Genomic DNA, 21,260 nt, shown 5'->3' on the forward strand with positions numbered 1-21,260 from the left:
CAGCTCTGCAATGGTGGCTCTGTGACAGATCTGGCCAAGGGCATGCTGAAGAGAGGAGACCGAATGGATGAATCCATTATTGCCTACATCTTGCACGAGTCCCTCATGGTAAGCATTGGAGGGGGGTGACTATGATGTACCCCAGAGTAAACGGGGTGATTTTACAGGCAGGTGCTCATCAGGATAAAAGAAGCTGTTAACCTCTTTGTTTCGCAGGGCCTCCAACACCTGCACATCAACAAGACCATCCACCGTGACGTCAAAGGCAACAACATCCTATTGACGACGCAGGGAGGGATCAAGCTCGTGGACTTTGGTATGTGCCTCTTTTTGCCTTTTTAAAAATTTTTGGGATCCCTGTCCTCTAATCAGCAAAGAACATGTTATAGCTCTATTTAACGAAATCAATTACCTTCAGCTGTCTTACAAATAAACTGTGACAACAATTAGTTTCCCTGAGAGGCTGGACTACATTTACACAATCCAACAACGTGGTGGATGGTTATACTTTTCCACTGTGCCACAAACAGCTGCAAACATTGCTGCTGCTCCCACTGCAATTTCTTAACCAAATGAGGCTCACTGTAGTTCCTGGGCTCAAGGATCGGGATAGGCAAATTGATTCTGATGGCTTTCCGGAGATGACTCACCCTCCCCCAAAAACCCCCAGCTGCCTGTTTTCATTACAAATAAAATCCCCCTCTCCATTTGTGCGTAGGTTTGCATTTACTCCTGCTAATTGTGGGCTTCTCTTAAAAGCCCTCTCCTAACAATGAAGCACAAAGTGCACTGCTTTTACACAAGAAGAACTAGAGGGTGGGGAGGTATTAATGGAATCACTTGATACTTGAATGGGAAGTAGCTAATACTGAGCCAGAGTAGCTTCTTCCTCCTCGCGCTGCTGTCATGGAGATTCTCAGCACCTGTTTGTTTGTTTGATGTTTACTGATGAAGTAGATCGAGATGTCCAAACTCTGCACCCAGAAGCATCACATAAGTATTCATATAATTAAACAGAAATATGATAATGCTTCTGGTGATAAGAGATGAATCCTAGGATCTGGAATTCTTGGATTCTTTTAACAGTTGTGTGTTGTGTGTTTTATTTGTGTTTACAGAACATATTCGCTTTAAAAACTAAAAACAGTTACAAATACAACATAATCTGAACGGAATGGCAGAAAAACATCCCTCGTAATCGGTCAAAACTATGGCGTCAGTACTAGTGGCTCTTATTATTGCATTTGAAAACTGCTTTATTCAGCTAAAACCCCCCATTAAATACCTCTTTCTACTTAATTTATTAATTGTGTTTAGTGTAATTCATTTAAAAGTATTTATGCTGAAAGAAGAACCAAACAATCCTCCATGAGTTTGTAATTTCTCAAATTATTCTGTATGATCTGGTGGTTTGGCCGAGACCACACATGTTGCTTTGTTAGTTTTTGCTGGTGTACACTGAAAATCAGCTGTCACATCTTCAACACTTAGAAATGCTGGAGTATTCATAGACTAGAAAAAGTAACCTGTTATTGGTTTCAGTTTTAAAGTGAAACAAAATGTTTCAGTCTTGTGCAAAGGTCTTGAGTCACCCCTCATGTCTTTATATTTTGCTTCCAAGGAGTAAGGCCTTCTTCTAATTCTGTACTTGACAAATAGTTCTCCCATCTCTCTCTGAAGGTCTTTCAAAGATTTTCTTTGACCATTTTCAGAGGATTTTTTTTGTTTTTGTTTTGTGTGTTAAGCCACTTAAGCCCGACCTATGAACCATTCAAGCATAAAAAAGCACCTAACTCAAGCGATGAACCAGTGTTGTGTCTACACATGAAAGAGAACTTAGCAAAGAATCAGTTCTAGATGGTATCTGTCTATGCAACTTTTGCCTCACTCTGATTTAAATTAAAATGCTATAAACACTCACAGACGATATCACACAAATTGTCTGAAGCTATTAATCAGGTTATTGCAATCCTGGCATCTCCAACAGCATCCAGCCATTATTTCTGCGATATATCATCTCTTGCTTATTTACAATAAGAACATCTTATCAAGTGTTTGATGTTTCTCTGGCTCAACCTGTAATGAATGTCCAAGATAGGAAGGATATCGTATCTCTGAAAATAATTTATTACATACAAACATTGTTGGTTAGACCAGAGAGCCAGTTTCAATTCACCGTGTTTAGTGCTAAGCTCATGTAACTCTCACAGGAAGTAATTATGTTTAATGTTGGGACACGTTATCATCAGTAAATTGTTGCTGCATTCACTTTAAGGTATAAGAAAGCAGTGGCACCGCTGATCAGCTTATCTTCTATGAATAAATATTTGCCGCTGTGCATGACTGTTATCTGTTCGCACCATATTTGTGGCTGCTGGTTAGAAGTAATGCATGTGGATCAGTTTAGGGAAGATGTTAAAAGAAGCTGTATTATAAGAGGAAATAAAGTTTATATTGAAGTGTGGGTTTAAAGGAAGAAGAGCCACAGATTTTCCTGACAGAAATCTCTCGACATCTACTGGATGGTTCCCACTGGTTGAAGTCTTATCTATTTTAATTCCCTAGCAGATCAAATCGGTCATTTGTCCTGTAACTTTCAATTCAATTCAGTTTTATTTTTGTGCACCTCAAGCTGCTTCATATTGTAAGGTAAAGATCCTACAATAATACAGAGAAAACGGCAACAATCAGACGATCCTGTTTGAGCAAGCACTTGGTGACAGTGGCAAGCAAAAACTCCCTTTTAACATATGTATTCAAAACCACAAAACTAAAAAATGAAAAGCTTAGTTGGAAGTCAGGGTCACTGTAAATAGCAGGGTTTACCCAATAATTAAACTTTGCCCCGCTTGCACCATAAATAATAATTCGTTTTTATAGTTTTTAAGTTTTTATATTTTTGCCAGATTAAAAAAACTGTCTGCTTTCAAGTTTTCTCTTATTATTCTATGAAGTGTTCACATCATAGGCAGCACATTCAAGTAAAACAAGCTGTATGCATTACAGGAATTGTTAGGTTTGAGTGCTGCCAGCACAGAGATTCATAGGATATGTATGGAAAATAAATAAGACCAAAAAAACAAATGTTGTTCATTTTAGTCCACTAGATTAGTCTAAATTAAAAGGTCCATTTACTTTTAAAGTTGTAACTAGGGACACCACTGTATTCCTAATTTTGTCTATCAATTTTAAAGACAGCTGTCAGTCTCCTGGTCCTCTAATCTACATGCTGAAGTGTGTGTGTGGTAGTAAGGAAGGGCTTAAAGTCCCAGAATCAAGAGCCACATGAATGTGTGTGAACGGCGAATGTGGTTTGTGGTGAAAAGTCTTTGTTTACTGGTTCACACATCTGCTTTTACAGCAAAAACCCTTATCTCCCATAATATCATGACACCACGCAGGCCTACATACTATTCAAGCAGCAGCATGTCCTCCACTACAAGCTCTCCTGTAAATCACACTTCATGCTTTGTCGCTGCTTGATCTTCACTCTGGGTTAGGCTTTTCATTGCTAACCTTTGTTGACTTGACACGTTCTTGGTAACACGTTGCGTGTGCTGTGGTTAGTTTCTTCTGGCCTCATCAGTTTTGCAATTTATACATATATATACTCCATACATACTCCAGTACAGCCTGTAATCTACTGATTTGTGCTTTTGAACAGGATGTTTTCATTTGTCTGGTCCAATATGATGTCATATGTATTGATTCATGCCCATGTACTCAAAAAGAATATTTTTCACTTTTGAAAAGGAAAAGAATGTGTATATTTCGAGAGTGGAGGGGTTGCTGGTGGAGTGACTCATTTTGCTGAACACACTAGAGGTTTAAGTTAACATCATAAACATCACACATTCTTTGTATTATTTTTTTTAATATTTTATTACTTTCATAGCGTTGAGCATTAAACACTGTGGTCAAGATGAGAAAAATCTTTGTGGCTTGGGTTAAAATACATAAAAAATACTCTGGTTTCTTGATTTCAATCGTACGTGCTGCAAACACAAAACGGACTTCCTGTGAAAATAGTCAGGAATTCATGCTGACTGTCATGACAAAGCGCAACAGTTTCTGTTCATGGCCATGAAGAAATAATTGCTTTTGCAATTATTTCCTGTTTTGCATGCTCATGCCGTTTCAAGTAACGTAGAGTATAAGAGCAGGTGCATCGCCAGCTTTGTCTCCCATTCTTACCAACATGAACTGAGGTCAGGCAGTTTTTGCAAAAAGACCTTAAAAAAGCATTTTCATTTATTTCTTCTGTTCTTCGGATAATTAAAAACAGGATTATTTGATTAGTTTCCATTTCAATTACAACAAGCTGCAAGGTCACTGTGAAATGTTTCAGTGCAATGACAACAGGCTGGATTCGAAGAGTATGCAGGCACCCGGGTTGAATCTCATTTATAAAAGTAGCTCCAACTTCTTTTGTGACGTCCCGCTTGCCAGCTTGTACGCTGCTGACAGCTGAGATTTGAATGAGGTTTGTGACGTCACGAAGGAGGAGAAACAAACTCGCAGAGTGACGAAAATGGCGGGGTTGGGGGGGGGTCCGACTCGAGCTTCCACGGGTACTGCGTCACGCTGGGATTAATGGTTTTTCGTGTGGAGGGCCGCATGCTACACTGAGCAGCTGAAGAGATAAAGCCCCCGCAGTGACTCATCACCGGCGGAGAAACAGAACAGCAAAAAAAAAGACGGACCCAAAAAAGAGCAGCAGAAGAATGAGGAGAGCTGCTCGTTCATCGGTCTCTCATGAATATTCTAATTGACGGCATTATCTCTGTGATGATTATTAAGTGTGTGGCCCACCAGGCTGCACTCCGGGCTAATGTAGTGGAAACAGAGGGGTTGAGAGAGCTTTAATAGGGGGCTTTTTGTGTACCTGTACTTTCATGCGCTGATATTCCTCACACGCCTTATATATCATAACAAACACATACAAGTTTGTGTATAAGGATGAATCCCTGTAAAACTCTGAGTTTGTCCTCACTAATGTGGGGTGATGTTAGTGTGTTTGTGGTTTTATGACACGATGTGACTGTCCCTGTGTGTATGTTCGCCTTATGCCTACATCTCCCCGCCCTGCACATGATTATAATCCCTTTTGATGTTTGCCACAGAACCATTTTCCTTTACTCTGCTCATCCCGGCATTTCTCTCCACCCCTGGATTTAACCCCCAAGCTCCAACAGTGACAGCATTTAAATGGATGCACAGAATCATCACCATGCCTAAATTTGCTGACATGGTTGGAAATACATTCATGTGGTGTAAATGGCTTTGTTCTGTTACTTAGAGATTGTGCCTGTCTGCACACTTTTGATGTTTTAAACAGATTTTTATGCAGTTCACCATCTGGATGTTTTGTTGGTACATTTCCTCAAATTTCCCTTTCGTTTCCTAAAAGCTTTTATGTTGCACGTCTGGCTGCTAAAACACATTTTGCAGAATCTGTGCGCCTCATATTCTTCATATAAAACCATGAAGTAGAAGACAGAGACGCGGTTCTGCAGCAGCATGTCGTGCATCACTACATCACCTTTTGTTTGTGGGTTGCCGCTTTTGTCTCGAGGCTTTGCTTTTGTCCCGGTCGCTGCTCTTGATCTGGCCGGCTGCTTCAGCAGAGCCCGCCCTGGGATACATCACAGTGTAGCGTAACACTGATTTGTCTGGACTGGACCGAAGTCACGATTGTGGGTCAGCATGTTCCTTGTCAGGCACATTAACACAGCACACACACACGTAATGACACACGTGTCCTCTTTTTCTCTCTGCAGTCCCATTTCTGCTGAACGTATCTGCCTCTGACTTGACTGCTGTAATGTGACTCGGGCCTCTCTAGCATCAGACAATAAATCACTCAGATGCGTCTTGTTCTGGGAGGAGGTGACACGTCTCCGGCCACCAGATCGTGCTCACAGTTGAATTGTATTCAAATGTTGTTCTTGAAATGCCAAAATCGCTTGCAGTCAAATAAGAATTTGTAATTCATGGCAGTCTATCATTTGGATAAAGAAAAAAAGCACTGCAGATGTTTATGCGTGTGTATTGTTTTTTTCCCTCGTCACTATAGCGACAGCTCTATCAGTGCACGCTTCAAGAGCCGTTGGGCTCTCTATCATTTGAGCCGTGTCCTGCTGTTTACTGTGCACTGTTTCCCTTTTCACAGAGCATCGCTTTTACCTGCCAGTGTGATCTTTGTAAAAATAAAAACATATTATTGAGATATTTTGAATTGTCTCCACTGAGTCTTGTTTTCTACCCTGCAGGCGTTTCAGCCCAGCTGACAAATACCCGTCTGAGGAGGAACACCTCAGTGGGAACCCCCTTCTGGATGGCTCCCGAGGTACGGTAAAAGTGGCCTATAAATGCTCCCGCAGCCTCGTCTCTTTCTGCTACATTAGCCTGGAGCAGATCCCAGTGGACCACAGTTAATAATCATCAAAGAGATAACACTGTCAAATACAATGTGCATGGAAAAAGTGAAATGGGCAGCCTCCATCGTTCATCTCTTGTATAATCATGGCTGAGTGCACTGACAGTATGTATAGCTTGTGTAGAGAAGTGGCTGCAACAAAAATTGAGCGTTTTATACCAGTCGTATGTGTTTGAACCTTATTCTTTTTATAGCAGGTTAATGTGACTTTGTGCTGTGAGCTGGGCTCTCAGCTCGGGGTTCTTAACGACTCTCTGACACTGACTGAAAGGCTGTTTCTATATGATAGTGTTTTTCTTGCTTCAGTAATGCATTAGGGTTTTTGCAGTTTTTGTATGCTGTTATCTGTGGCCACTACTGTCAATGTTTATTGACAGCGTTGGAAGCTGTGCTTCCTTTATATTGCAAGTTAGAAGTTCAGTGGTGGTAGGTGAGAGTTTGCACATCAAAGTCTGTTTACAGGTCTTGAGGATGTGCTACTGCGTATTTGAAAAAAACACCTTCTGTGCCTCCAGAGGGATCAGTGTGAAGTCCATTAAACCGCCTCAAGTGTTGTCACTTGCATGGAATAAAAAAATAATGTTTTTCAATAATGTAAAAAGTCAAAATTCAGAATAAATAATCTAATTTTTTCTTTTAAGTTGACTGAGAAAATATTGTAATTCTTTTTAGATAATTCATAACTTAATGAAAATTTAAAAAGCGAAGAAGAGGTGCTCATTACCGTGTTAAGAATGTTGATGCTGCACAGTTTATTCAACAGAGGCCACTTTGGAACGTCCCTGATGGCACCATGGTTGGAGCACCAGAAAAGCAACAACCTGCTGATCTGAGTAATAAATAATAAATAACTAGAGATACTACTAACACGCAGTCAGAAAATCATGTGTCTAAAATAACAGTAGGAATCAGCTGACATACTGGAATATTATTGGTCCTGAAATTCCTATACTTGTCAGGCTCTAAACATCCCTTAATATCAAGGAGAGCAGGTGAACACACATGTTCCAGCATATTTGGTCTTGTCTCCTGTATATTTTGACTTTCATACTCCCCCTCCGAATTGGCTCTCCAGATAAGGGAACACAGTGTGTCTCTGCATTATTAACAAGCAGCCAGGCTGTCCATAAGTCTTTTATAGATGCAAAACACCCCATCATACTTCCAAAGGCTTCAGTGAGAATGACATTCCTGTCGAGACTTCACCATACGGGGAATCGGCTCCTGAAACAATCCACTGCTGTCATGAAATTCAAGCTTAGTTCCTTTAATGGATCAGTACGATTTAACACATTTCATAATGTGCAAAACTGTCTCCATTTTCAGTTTGTGCTGCAGTCTTTGCTGTTTCACTACTGCTCAGCAAATAGTTGGCAAGTGTTTGCAGACAAGTCAGAACTTAGCATGCAAACCACAGGCAACCACAACAATCTGCTAACGACCAAAGCAATCACAAGGAGGTCTCAGTTTACCAAATATAGCAACCAATTTTACTGAGCAACTGCCAGCCACCCCAGTAGGTTTTTAAGGAGTAAGACATTTAAATGGATCTTAGAATGAAACAGGGACAACAAACAAAACACACTGCAGAGCAAAACAGATTGCGTAATGTTGGAAAACAAACTTCAGATGACGTTTGGACTGTGCAGTGAATTGATTCATCGTGAAAAAGGCTCGGCAACCCCTAGTGGAGCAACGGCATAGCAGAAAACAGAGATAACCTGAATGTTAGGAGATGCACTTTTAGCCTCTCAGTCAGACACCATTCATTTATTTTTCATTGAACTTGAAGCAAACACTTTTGGAAACCCTCAACAAGTAGAGGAATCTGTTAACCACCCATTTGCACGCTTAACCTCAACACTGATCAAGATTAGATGAGTCATTAGTGGAATTCGTGGGGATGAGATGGGTAAACTTATACTCAGCATACATGATCACCCCAGATCAACTTGCATGTTCACTTGTTAAATCAAAATAGCTTTTACATGAAGTTTGCATGCCGTGCAAATGCAGGGTGCTGCATGACGTGGTGTCGTTAAGGCTCAAGGATTTTAATCTTATTTGTTTAAGACATTTATTCACAAAGGTCTAAGAAAGGACATTTACCTGAGTGGACTGAGTAGACAAGAAGCACTTGACAGAGCGGAGGTTTCTTCTTTCTAAATATACACTTTGGGGACAATATACAGCGCTGGCTTTATATAAAGTCTACTTCTAAAGAGGATTTGCTTGGAGGTGAGCTGCATCTTTTCCGCACTGTGTTATACACAATGTTATGTAGATGAGCTTTCTTTTCCAGAATAATTGTGTTTGGTTGTCGCTGTCGAGTTGTGATTTTGGCCGCGTTATGTGTCTATATTTGTGTGTTGGTTGGAAATAATTTTGCTGTTTAAAAGTCAGTTTGTCATGTCTTTGCAAATTAGTCTCCTTGAGGACAGATTTAACATTGATTTCTTTTAGTTTTCATTAAGTGTGTTTGCCAGCAACATGACAGAATAATGAAAGTCTTGGGGTTTTGTGGAGTGTGTGTCTTATTGGTTATCTGGTAATGATTTGTCTGGTTTGCATGCATTAGACTCTGCCTGTTCAGAACTAGAAAAACAAATTACTGATTACTGTTAAATGTGTGTATTATATGTGAGTGTGTGGTAATAACAATATGAATCTTGAATGATTCATACTGCTGATTGAGTGCCATACTGCCCGCAGGACAGTGATGATGGACTGTGTGTGTGTGTGTGTGTGTGTGTGTGTGTGTGTGTGTGTGTGTGTGTGTGTGTGTGTGTGTGTGTGCGCGCGTGTGTGTGCGCGTGGGCGAGGGTGTGTTCTGCTCACAGCCAATGATAATGACGAAGTTGTTTTGGCTGAGCTGCTGCAGTTTGTTTAGTTCCTTTGTTGTTAGTGCACAACTTTTTAATGACATTTTATATTCTTTCACATTTGTTTGTGTAGAGCCACAAGAAGAAATTAAAAAAACTTAAATACTGACTTTCAAAGAAGGAAGCAGACCCTGATTTAATTGCTTTACTCATGATATCTGTAATCAGACATTAGACCACCTGTTATATGTTCTTTATTTCATCATCCCTGCAGGTAATAGCATGTGAGCAGCAGTTGGACTCCACCTACGACGCCCGTTGTGATGTCTGGTCCCTGGGCATCACAGCTATAGAGCTAGGAGATGGAGACCCGCCCCTCTCTGACCTTCACCCAATGAGAGCCCTTTTTAAAATACCCAGGTAAACCTGCCATAATTGCATCATATTCTGCTGTGCTGAATGAATTTAAATGATTTTGTTCTTATGACAAATTTGAGCTGAAGGTTGCAAATAAACCAAAAACATGTTGTGCTCTCTTCAAAAATGAGATTGATTGTCAATAAGACATATTTTATTTTTTATCGAACTGGACTCTGCTTCAAGCCTAATGACAGCTTTCCTGCACATGATTAAGTTCTCATAGAAATAATTTACTTAATTTTATTTGTACTGTGTTCGCATTTTGTTTATGTAATGTGCTTTTACATTTTTGATATCTTGAAAGGTGCTATTACAGATTAAAGCTATTATTATGCTGTTTTGCCATCCCTGGATTTGATAGAGCTGAGTACTGACTTTGTCAGAGTGATAAAATAATGACTACCCTTTTAATTTGACCCTGTTGTGCATCTTTTCTTTTCTTTTCTTTTCTTTTCTTGTTTTGTCCTCTGAAACACTTTTCATGACTTTTTAATTACAGTTTATGGGCTGAGAAAACACAGCTCATTGAAAATGCGAATACAGGCATGAACAGTATTAAGCTTTCAGTCTATATCAGTAAATACATAGATAGTACTCAATATGAGTTTATGGATATTATATTCTGTAGGTTTTAGAACCTAAAATAGTCATAAAAACTAAAGTAACTAAACGAAAACCGTCAAATACACTCTGAAAGAAAATAAAGATAAAATTTAATCAGAAACTACAAAATTATAACCACTCTGCTTCCATTTTTAAAGCTGGAACCATGCATGCAAATAGCCTTTGCCTTAAGATACAGCTCACCCCAGGCAGAAGTAAAATAAGATGATATTTTCTTCACTACCCTGATACGGACCATCTCACAAGACTGGGCATGTTTTCATTATCTGACTCCTCGGCTTGTAAAGATAGCATAATGTATAGCGCTTGTACTGCAATAAAGAAAAGTCCTCTCCTACTTCCAACGTAGTGATTTCTGCCTCTATACAGACTGTCACCACACTAAGTACAGTCTTTTTAGTTCAAATGGCTTTTTTCTGCTTGCAGGGCTTTATCCATTACATACTCCCTCCCTGGCACTCATCCCAATGATCCTGCTGGGAGGAGGCTGCGGGCACAGCCCCTCTTTCTCTTTGTTTCTACTGTGAGCTGAAGCTGATTTTCTAATTGTTTATCTTCACCTGATTTCAGTGTGAGAGCATTTAACCATCACAGCACAGCTCTTTGTCTATCACTGCCCTGAAACACGCACACGCCTACACACACAGACTGCTGCTGTGTCACGGCTGTCCTGTGTGTTTGCTCTGGGGGTCGTGCTCCAACGGAGCCATCACACAGCTTTCTCACAATCTATGTGACTGCTGCAGCCAGAGCTCCAGGCTCCCTCTTCACACTCCTCACTTCCCTCCGCTCACTACTCTGGCTTCATTTGTCAAGCAGTCTTGGAAAAAGCCACGCTGAGGGCATTAGTTCATCCACTCTCTCTTATTTAGTACACATTTGCCCTCCCCCCTAAACAGCAGACCACCGAAGCCATTCCTCATTTTTATTATGATTGTTATAATCCTGATTTTTCTATCAATAACTAGTATGGTTATTTTTATCAGTACAGTTTTACCTACTAATTGAGGCACACAAGAGCTTGACACAATGCATGCAAACATATAATACTATAATGTATTTTATATACAGTGATGCCATACAAGCCCATGCCGTTTCTCTATTGACGTTTCTTGAGAATTGTCTGCCATATTGGATGTGATGCAACCAACAGTTGTGAAGGAAATTGCATAAAACCTGCTGGTTGGCAAGTTGTTTCTTGAAGATTGCTGGCTGTTGCTGAGTGAAATGGATTGCAAAGCTGGCACTGCATCAAAAACCTCCTTGTGTTTACTACGGTTGCTGCAGCTCCCTATGGTTTGTATGGAAGGCGCTTACTTGTCTAAAAACTCTCGCAAACCAAACACAAACCAGAAATGGAGAATTTTCACCTTCGAGGTAAGTCGCAGCTCAGCTCTGCAGCCAACACACTTAAGAAGACGCAAATTTTAACTCTAGATTGCTTTGGTAAACAAAGCAGTTGGTATACATGGTTGACTCAACGGCTGCAAGGTGCAAATCAGCCCATCACCCCTCCACCACCGTGCTTGACAGTTATGCTGTGTTTGTGTTTTGCCAAATGTGGAGCTGTGAAACATCTCCACATTGGTCCTGTCTGTCCAAGAACATTGTTCTAGGAAGGTTGTTCCCATTTAGGAAGGTTGGTAACTGTGTTGAATTGATGCGCAGAAGTACTTGTTTCTTTCCTCCTTGGTATTGTGTTAACACAGACCTGAATCCTCCAGACCTGCAAACTAACAAATCTTCTGCTTTCATAGAGAAGATCAGACTTGCTGATGATCATTTAACTAAGTGCATTTGATAAGCAGCACCTGGCTGATACGTTTCCTATTTATTCCTATGGAAGGCTGTACTTAGCACACACAAGGTTTCTGCATTTTGATTTCACTTTTGTGTAAATAGTGTAATATGTCATGTGTTGCTCTTCATATGTGGTTGTATTTATCTAACTTTAAGTCCTCCTACGGACCAGATTACTTTCATTACGTACTGATGGATTACCGTTATTTTCAACATGATTGTTATATTTTGCCAATGTATCATGGATTATGAAAAAACATAGGTCTACACCGAAAGGAGTGTGCAATGGAAACATTGTATCATATTTCAACATATGGAGCTGAATCCAAAAAGATAAAGAGTAAACATACAGAGGAACAAGTCCAGTAGTCTTTTGTGTTGTTTCCTCATTGCCTTATATTTCAAGGTTCTTTATTCGTCACCTTGAACCTTGAACCTTGAATTTAAATAAGAAGAGAAAATGAGGACTGCAGAGAAGGACTAAGACAACAGTATATGTATGGAAGCCAAATCTGTGCTCAAAGCTTCGGTCTCTGGAGCGGATAAAAGATTTAAAGTGCTATTATAATTGTGCTCAGGTGTTAATAGCTAAGCTTTCATTTTCATTATGTGTAACAGAGAGGATTTAAACTTGCCTCCAATACTTTACTAAGTGAACTTTTGGCAGGCGAAACTGAACAAATTGCTTTAGCGAACTGGGGTACAAACAAGAAATTATATTTAAAACAGTCCAAGTCCTTGCAGCCTTTATAGTGCTTTAAAAAGTAGCTTTATTATTCAGGTAGCCCAATGCAACTACCCCAAGTTATCTCTGCAGGGCTCTCTTTGTCTTTCGGATAAGAAAAACACTTTAATGATCACAGTATTAGCTGAACAGCCTGAAAATAAAGGCCTGATGCATTTCCTGTCTATATTGGTTGTGTTGTGTGATAAAAAGGAGACGAATGTCCTCTCATTAGACCAATTATTTGCTGTCAGAGCCAATGTGCGAAAGGCCTCCATGCATTAACAGGCAGCAGTGACTTCGCTGCCGAGTACCTGGAACCCTCTCGTAAAGAGGTACTTAAAGCCGAACAGGGAATCCAATTAGCCGAGTTGTTTTTCTGCTGTGAGGCCTTGTTAAGTTTAACCCCACAACAATGTGTGTATGTTTTCAGGGTAAAGTATTTAAGAAGTTCTGGTTTGAGTCTATACACAAGTTTCCAGCTGCACTGCTCTGATGGCTGAAAGCTACCACTTTTTGCCACCAGAGAAACACCTCTGGATGCCCTCAGTGACGAATCATCCCAGCCTTCTGTTCTCCGCCCTGCCCGCTTAAATCCTATCTCATCTTATCTTTCCATTTATCTTTTCCATTTCTTCCCGTAACAGAAACCCGCCGCCTACTCTCCACCAGCCGGAGCTCTGGTCAGATGAGTTTAATGACTTCATCTGCAAGTGAGTGTGGCTTCTAGTGTTTATCCTTCCTGTGTGAATAATAAATATTTACACAGATATCCCGCTGCTTTGAATATGAATCTGAGAAATGCACTGCACTCCTCTTTCTGCCTCATGCTCGTTCTCCCACCACACAGATGTCTGATTAAGGACTTTGAGCTGAGACCGAATGTGCAAGACCTGCTCCAGCATGTGTTCATCAAACAGACTGTCGGCAGAGAGAAAATCCTGCAAAAACAATTGATTGAGCTCATTGATCTCAACCAGCAAATTGGAGTGATTGAAAAAACAAGGTATTGTGTCCTTATGGCTTTTGTCTCTATGTTTTTGTCCCGATATCTCACTGTATGAGCCAAATACTCCCGCACCGTAAAGTGTTTGATCGATTTTGATACAAAGCCCATGAAAAACTTAAAATATAACGCTCTTCCTGTCAGCGGTTGTTATATGCTAGGCTGTTGCTTAGCTTTTGCCGACAGTATAATCCAAATTACCCTACTTGCTGGATGTTTTACAAGCCCTGTCATCCTCACACAAAAAACAGGTCAATCCTGCACCGGCTGCACTTGAGCTGTAGGCTCCTTAGCATGAGTTAAAATGTTGCCCTTTAAAGTGAGTTTCTCCCTGTACAGTGATAACATGTCGATCCCGTTTCTGTCATTTAAGCCATCATGGAAAGACAGACAGAAGCTCAGACAGTAATGACAGGTAACTATAGAGGATGCTTTTGTGACGCAGTAGGAGCTTTTATAATTCAGTCAAAGCTCTTGTTGTAGTTGTGATTGCACACGTATTTGCCATCAACTGCCACCCTGCCCTTCTTACATCGTTGTCTGTTTTAATGTTCAAATCATGTTATTGTCACTGTTTGTTCTGTTTTATGAGTTTTCATTTATAATACTGTAATGTCATTTGATGCTGTCAGTGGTTATGATATTTACTGTAAATCAACTACAGGAGCTTAAAAGCTCACTTGTGTTCAGCATTACCTATCAGATAAATGATGCTTCAGTAGAGACACAGTGAAATAGGATTCCTGGAACTTGACCCTGGAACGTTTTAAGGGATTGAGCCTCTGACCTTCCGATTTATAGATGACCTGCTTTACCACCTGAGCAGCTTAACCTGTAGAAAGGCCATATCCCATAAATGAGGTGTACTTCATACCATGAAAAAATGTTAGAGCTTGAAAATAGAGGACAACTAATTCATGCACATGAAGTAACAACCAACTTTTCTTAAAAGAGTTGGTGTCTGACAGTAACATCATGATGTGTTCTGCCTCACTTTCCCCAAAATGATTATTTTCATATTGATATTTTTGTTTACAGACAGCATCCACAGCCTTCAGCTACACTCTTAAAACTGTATGTTGTTGAAATCATAATATAGTAACTAATATTTGACATGAACATTTGAGCGACCTAGCTTAGGTAGTTCTATAGCTCTTTGAAAATGGCACAGAAAGCTAAAATGTGACAGTTTTCCTATTAAAAGTGGATCATCTTGGAATTATTTAAGGATATCTGGTATGGTCAGGCTGGAAGCATGTGGTCAGCTGACATGGAATGAACGTTATGCATACAAACCCCCAAATTACAAAATTACTTGAACCCCATCAACAACACGTAAGTATAAGGAAACATAAGAGTCATGTTGTCTTTCTAAAAGTTAAATAACAATAAAGCTAAAAGCTTGTTCAGTAAATTATGTTCATCACTAAATTTGCTGGTTTCCTGATATCACTTGTCAGTAAATGAACTGACTTGTGGTAATAAGATGATGTTGCAATTCCTACAATGGGTAATTGGAATCTTGTGGGATTATTTTATTCCCTTGTGCAGATTTAATCTCTTGAAAGACACATTTACTTAACTAGAAAATATATGTTTACTAAACTTAAGTCACCCACTTCTGAAGTTTATCCTCCCTGTGGGACTATTTTTGTTTTATTTTATCCCTCTCTGTGTCTACTCTTTCCTTGATGAAAATAGAAGATGCTTGAATAGAGACGCGTCCCTGAGGTTAGAGTCATAGTCAGACCAGTGCGTCCCAGTAAAAGCTCCTCTGCAAAGTAGCGGGGCTTGCAGTTCTAGAAGAATCTGCAAAATTTAACATTCATTTTTTCAGAGCATGCTCACTAAGAGATGTCATTGTTGTGTTCCAGGCATGAGCGTATTCATACCAAAAAAGGAAGCCACATGAAGACACAGGACGCAGACGAGGTGGATGACCTCGCCACCCTTGAGGTTCTAGATGAGGTAAAAAAAAAAATGAATTAGGCTTTTTCACAGAATTTCTTTTTTCCCCTTCCTGTTAGAGTTAGAATGAAGTCACTGAATGCAGCAAACATTTTCTGGTGAAAAAGAAAAAAACCCAGAGAATTGATGGGAGTTAGAGCTGAAAATCTCTGCCTGTTTTATTTTTCTCCTTGAAAGCATAGGTAGTTTCTATTGAGATACATTTATGAATTTACAGCAGAGTGCTCTGCTCTCTCTCTCTCTTTGCTGATAGAGTTAATGTAGCTCACCCAACAGCCTCTTTCTCTCAGTCACTTTCATCTATTTTTTAATTGCACTTTGGTGTTTAAGTGAAAGGATAACTTGTGCTGGTCTTCACAACCCACACCAAAAATAATGATAGATCAAGTACTGTTTTCTTAACTTACACACCCGTATGTACGCACAGATAACTGGTATTAATAAAATATTAACTTTGTAATTACCTGCTAAGCCCAAACTGCTCTGTCCCAATCAAAATTGGAATCCTGGCACCGCACTTAGCTGGAATAAAATGGAAAAAATTATTTCTTTTATTTTTGCCCTTCTAGATGGTAACAAATACAACAGCTAAAATTTTCATGTATGATATGATGGAGAAAAATATATTTGGTTTATTTGATAGATAGTGATTAATGCGTTTAAGTTACAAAATGAGTTACAAAAGTATTTTACTGATAACAAGTCAGGTAAATTTAAAATATACACTGTAAAAAGCTGCCAACATGTTGTTCTAACATTAACCAAGAAAAGTCACCACATATTATTTCAATTCTGTTCAATTTGGTTTTATTTATATAGCACCAAACCACAACAGCAGTCACCTACAGGCACTATATTTAGGGTAAAGACCCTACAGTAATAGAGAAAACCCCAACAATTAGATGGGCCCCTGCGAGCAAGCAACAGTGGGAAGGACAAACTCCCTTTTAACAGGAAGAAACCTCTGGCAGAGCCAGGCTCAGGGAGGAGCAACTATCTGCCACACCAAACAAAAACTCCAAAATGAACATGGCTTTGTTTCCTTTTGCAGAGGAACATATTTTTATGATATGGTGAATTCTGTGTTTATTATATTCAATACTAATACTTTTATATTAAGATTAAAAGTAGTGAGTGGTGTTTTTCCTGTTCGAAGTCCTCTTGTTGCATTGGGTGTTGGGGTGGCTGTAGCTCAGGTGGCAGAGCAGGTCAGCCACTAACCAGAAGGTCGGTGGTTCGATCCTAGGCTGCTCCAGTCAGCATGCCAAATATCCTTGGGCAAGATACTAACCCCATGTTGCTCTCCGATGCATCCATCGGAGTGTGAATGTGTGTGAATGGTAGACTACTTAGCACTTAGGTCAGAAAAAAAGTGCTTGTGTGATTGGGTGAATGAATTAGTTGTATAAAGCGCTTTGAGTGCTCAGACAGAGTAGAAAAGCGCTATTTAAGAACAAGTCCATTTACCATTGGACAAAATATGCAATATAAAAAGTCGCTTGAGTGATTAAACGACTAGTTTAGAAATGATAATCAAAAATGAACACTGATTGAACGTTTACTGCGTCTACTGTGATATATTTGTATTTAAGTGCTGTTGAAGGTACACTATGTCACATTATGACATTTAGCATCATTTTTCCTAATTACCCATTCTGGTCTTTCAAGAACCAAAACAAAACAAAGCAAAAATACACAGCAGCATCTTTGACAGAAAGAACATTTGGAACAATTTATCAAATCTGGGGGATGAACTGACATATTGAATGAGTTGCCAGCGGATATTTCCACCCATCCTTCAAGCTGAAATGGGCTGCTGGTTTGATGGGAACGTTGGCATAAATTAAACTTCTGTGGGTTGTTTTTTTTTTTGTTTTTTATAAATATAGTTCTGACTGTCATTTAGCAAGCATCTCATACTGATATTTATTGTCTTTGTTTATTTTTTTCCAGAACACTGTCGCAGATCAGCTTCAGAATCGCTATGGAAAAGATCAAATTTACACATATGTGGGCGACACCCTCATTGCAGTCAATCCTTTCCATACAATGGAGATATACACGCCTGAGGTCCGTGGAGATAAATAGACCTTTGTTTTATTTGGATCTGTGTTCTTTCCGTGTACATGCATCTCTACATTTGGTCAATAATGCAGTGAATGTAGCCTGGCATAGCTCATTAGAGCCTCTGCAGTTCTTCAGTCTGCTGCATCCCATTTGGCTTCAAACAGTGCACACACATTTTCACAGATACTACCGCTGTTTTTCTGCCTCGTCCATTACTCAGTGGCTCTATTTTCCTCTCAATTATCATGTTTTTGCCTGAAGTTTGTTGCTAATTGAGAGATTATTACAAATCCGCTTTGTAAAATCATTAATTTAGTTTTCTAAAAATATCTATTTTGTTGTATTCATTACACTCTTGAGCACATCTTTAACAAGCTTTTATCTTTTTCTCCCTCTCTTCATAGCACACTAAGATGTACATAGGAGCTAAGCGTACAGCTAACCCACCACACATCTTCGCTGTGGCTGATACTGCCTACCAATCTATGGTTTCATACAATGCTGATCAGGTAATAAGCTCTTCATTTATTACAAACTGTTTGAGTTTACTTGTTTAAGTGCTGTTCCACACGATGCCAGAGCAGCAGTTTGACAACACAGACCCTGAAAAAAACAGAAACCAGATACCAGAAAGTACCAAAAGCAGGTTCTGTTTTTTTAATTTTTTTCATTTATTCATTTTTTGCAGGGTTGGGGGGATTTTGTGCGTGATTTTGTGTGATGCTAATAATGCTAAATCTAGTTTGCTAGGATGGTTAGCATGGTGTGTCTATTATTCGATATTGGAGAATTGGCAAGTGAATTAAGGCCTTTTGATTGGATCGTCTTTGGGGAAATTCAAGTACATCCTTTCTAACAAAGAAAGTTTGCACAAGACTCTGAACAGTACTGTGAAAAATTAAGAACACCCCACGATTCAATAGCTTGCAACGCCAGTCGCTGTGGACGAGCTTTAGCCCACTCTTCTTTACAGTGTTGTTTCAGTTCATTGAGGTTTGTGGGCATTCATTTATACACAGTTCGCTTAATATCCTGCTACAGCTTTGCAATCTGGTTCAGGTCTGGGAAATTTCAAAAACTGATTATTTTCTTTTTCAGTTCTGTAGATTTGCTAGTGTGCTTGGGATCATTGTCTTGCAATATGATTTTATTGTTAATAAGGCTAATAATATAATATGCCTGTCCTATATGGACTCTGTATTTGAATTTTCTTTGTAAAAGAAAGCCAGTATGTTGATTCTCTCTCCACTGTCTGCATTCAGTGACATATTTTAGTGACAATGGTAGTTAAGCTGTTAATAACATTATTAATATTATTCGCGTTTAAGCCTCAAAGCCTTTTTTGTTGACACCACAGGAGTCAGAGTGCATATATAATTAAATGTGACTCAAGTGACTTCTTGTGTGCAGTGTATTGTGATCAGTGGGGAAAGTGGAGCAGGGAAAACAGAGAGTGCTCATCTGCTGGTGCAGCAGCTAACGGTTCTCGGGAAGGTGAGTCATGAAATCCAACCAGCACAACGCTTGATCGTTTGGTAGATATTCTGTTAACACAGTTTGAAGATCTTGTAATGAGTTCGTTGGTGCTGCAGTTAGTGCCAGTCATGATATGAAGGCTAACTAAAAAGGAAATGTCATTTCTCTTGACCTTTTTTGTATTCATATGAGCAGATTATAGAAAGTGGTAGTGCTACTTGTCACAGTGTAACACTTTCTTCTTTTTTTTTTAAAATTAGTCCGCCAAACTAAAGTGGAATGATATTTTGTTTAGGCCAATAATAGGACACTCCAGGAGAAGATCCTGCTGGTCAACAGCTTGGTGGAGGCATTTGGAAATGCCTGCACTGTCATCAATGACAACTCCAGCCGCTTTGGCAAGTACCTGGAAATGAAGTTCAACGGTGGTGGAACAGTGGTCGGAGCACAGATATCCGAGTATCTGCTGGAAAAATCCAGAGTTGTCCACCAGGCGATGTAAATATCACTTCCTGTTTCTTGTGTTGGTCCCGGTTTTGACTGTTATTACCTTCATTTGAGAGTGACATTCATAGAAAAATACAAATAATCTCTCTGTTCATTTTCTGAAAGAACATTGCCATGAAGGTTATTATTCTGCCCGCTTTCCACGGATCAGCGGATAATAGATTGTCTCTTTTTCTTGCTCTCTTTCACATCTGCTTTTTCATTTGAAACTGGTGGCATTTGCTTTCACCTGCATTTCACTCGGTCCATCATTTCTTCTTATCGTGTGTCTGGGGAGCAGACCGGGTCAAGTGGAAGGGCTAGCTTATTTCCTATTGGATCAAAGATTGTGGTCTTGCGTGTGTCTTTAGTGGAACTTCAAAGACACACTCAAATACTGCATTGGAAAACAGACACACGTCAGAGAGGGCTCGATTAGGCCGTACGTTGTATGAATATTTAGTCTGTTAATGGGTGTCGTATTTGGGTTAATAGAAAACAGGTTGAACTCTTATGTTTTCATGAATTAATCTTTATTCACATGTTGCATATTTTGTTATCCCTGCAAGATAATTTTCAATTGCTTCATTATGGGTATATTTTAATGACACACACACACCTGAAATGATTGTTGATGCTTTCCGATGGGATTTGGTGACAGTGTCCTGAATCAAATTTAGTTTGATTATCCTGTTGAAACAAAAATGGCTATTTACTAATGGATTTAGCAAAAGATTAGACAGGTTTTCCTTCACCATATTCATGATTAATATAAATTTAAGCTTAAATTTTATTCATAATAAACAATCAAAGGCATTCAGTGTTCATCATCATTCATCTATGCTTGTAATTTATTTCATAAAGTCTTACAATTTGTGTTACTGGTGGAAATACAACTTGGTTTTGAATTTAAAGAAGGATCGTCAGCCTTCTTTATTCAAACGAATATGGGAAGGCGTAGGATTGTTTGCAGATTATATTAGTTTGTCTGTTTTTCCTCCAAATTCCAAAACTATGCCATCACGACAATGGGATTGGTCAGTAGCAATGTTGATCCTGGACACTATTAACATGATGCAGGAGTAACACCAACATGGAGATATCAGATACACCAGGTTTTTAAAAAGCTGGAAACATGTTAACTAACTATTCCTGTGCATATTTTAGCATTGATCATGTTTATTTTGTTAGAAATTTTCTTAAGAAAACAAAACTGGAGTCATGTTAATCATGTGGCGAAAACATTTACCTAGCATGTCTCCTTTTCAGGAATTTGATTTCCACTATATGTGCGTGTTTCCACAGGGGGGAGAGGAACTTCCACATCTTTTACTACATTTATGCTGGTCTGGCTGACAGGAAGAAGCTAGCCCACTACAAGCTCTCTGACAGCAAAACACCTAAGTAGGTTTGACATTCCTTAGCAAT

General features: G+C 39.4%; 1 protein-coding gene across 5 annotated transcripts in view; it reads left to right on the plus strand.

The window, feature by feature from the left end:
- The window catches only part of myo3a (myosin IIIA), a 75,953-nt gene that overhangs the window by 26,184 nt on the left and 28,509 nt on the right, over nucleotides 1-21,260 (plus strand). For 3 of the 5 annotated variants that reach the window (XM_042224913.1, XM_042224914.1, XM_014336737.2), the window contains exons 4-16: nucleotides 4-108; nucleotides 217-316; nucleotides 6,273-6,349; nucleotides 9,536-9,681; nucleotides 13,477-13,542; nucleotides 13,680-13,835; nucleotides 14,209-14,250; nucleotides 15,710-15,803; nucleotides 17,757-17,873; nucleotides 18,275-18,379; nucleotides 19,281-19,364; nucleotides 19,642-19,844; nucleotides 21,138-21,236. In XM_042224913.1, coding sequence (XP_042080847.1) covers nucleotides 4-108; nucleotides 217-316; nucleotides 6,273-6,349; nucleotides 9,536-9,681; nucleotides 13,477-13,542; nucleotides 13,680-13,835; nucleotides 14,209-14,250; nucleotides 15,710-15,803; nucleotides 17,757-17,873; nucleotides 18,275-18,379; nucleotides 19,281-19,364; nucleotides 19,642-19,844; nucleotides 21,138-21,236 — 1,394 coding nt within the window. The other 2 variants (XM_042224916.1, XM_042224915.1) reach the window with 2 other exon arrangements.

Source organism: Haplochromis burtoni, unplaced genomic scaffold (genome assembly GCF_018398535.1).
Source record: "Haplochromis burtoni strain Fernald_Lab_line unplaced genomic scaffold, NCSU_Asbu1 Contig_155, whole genome shotgun sequence".
NCBI classification, from domain to species: Eukaryota; Metazoa; Chordata; class Actinopteri; order Cichliformes; family Cichlidae; genus Haplochromis; species Haplochromis burtoni.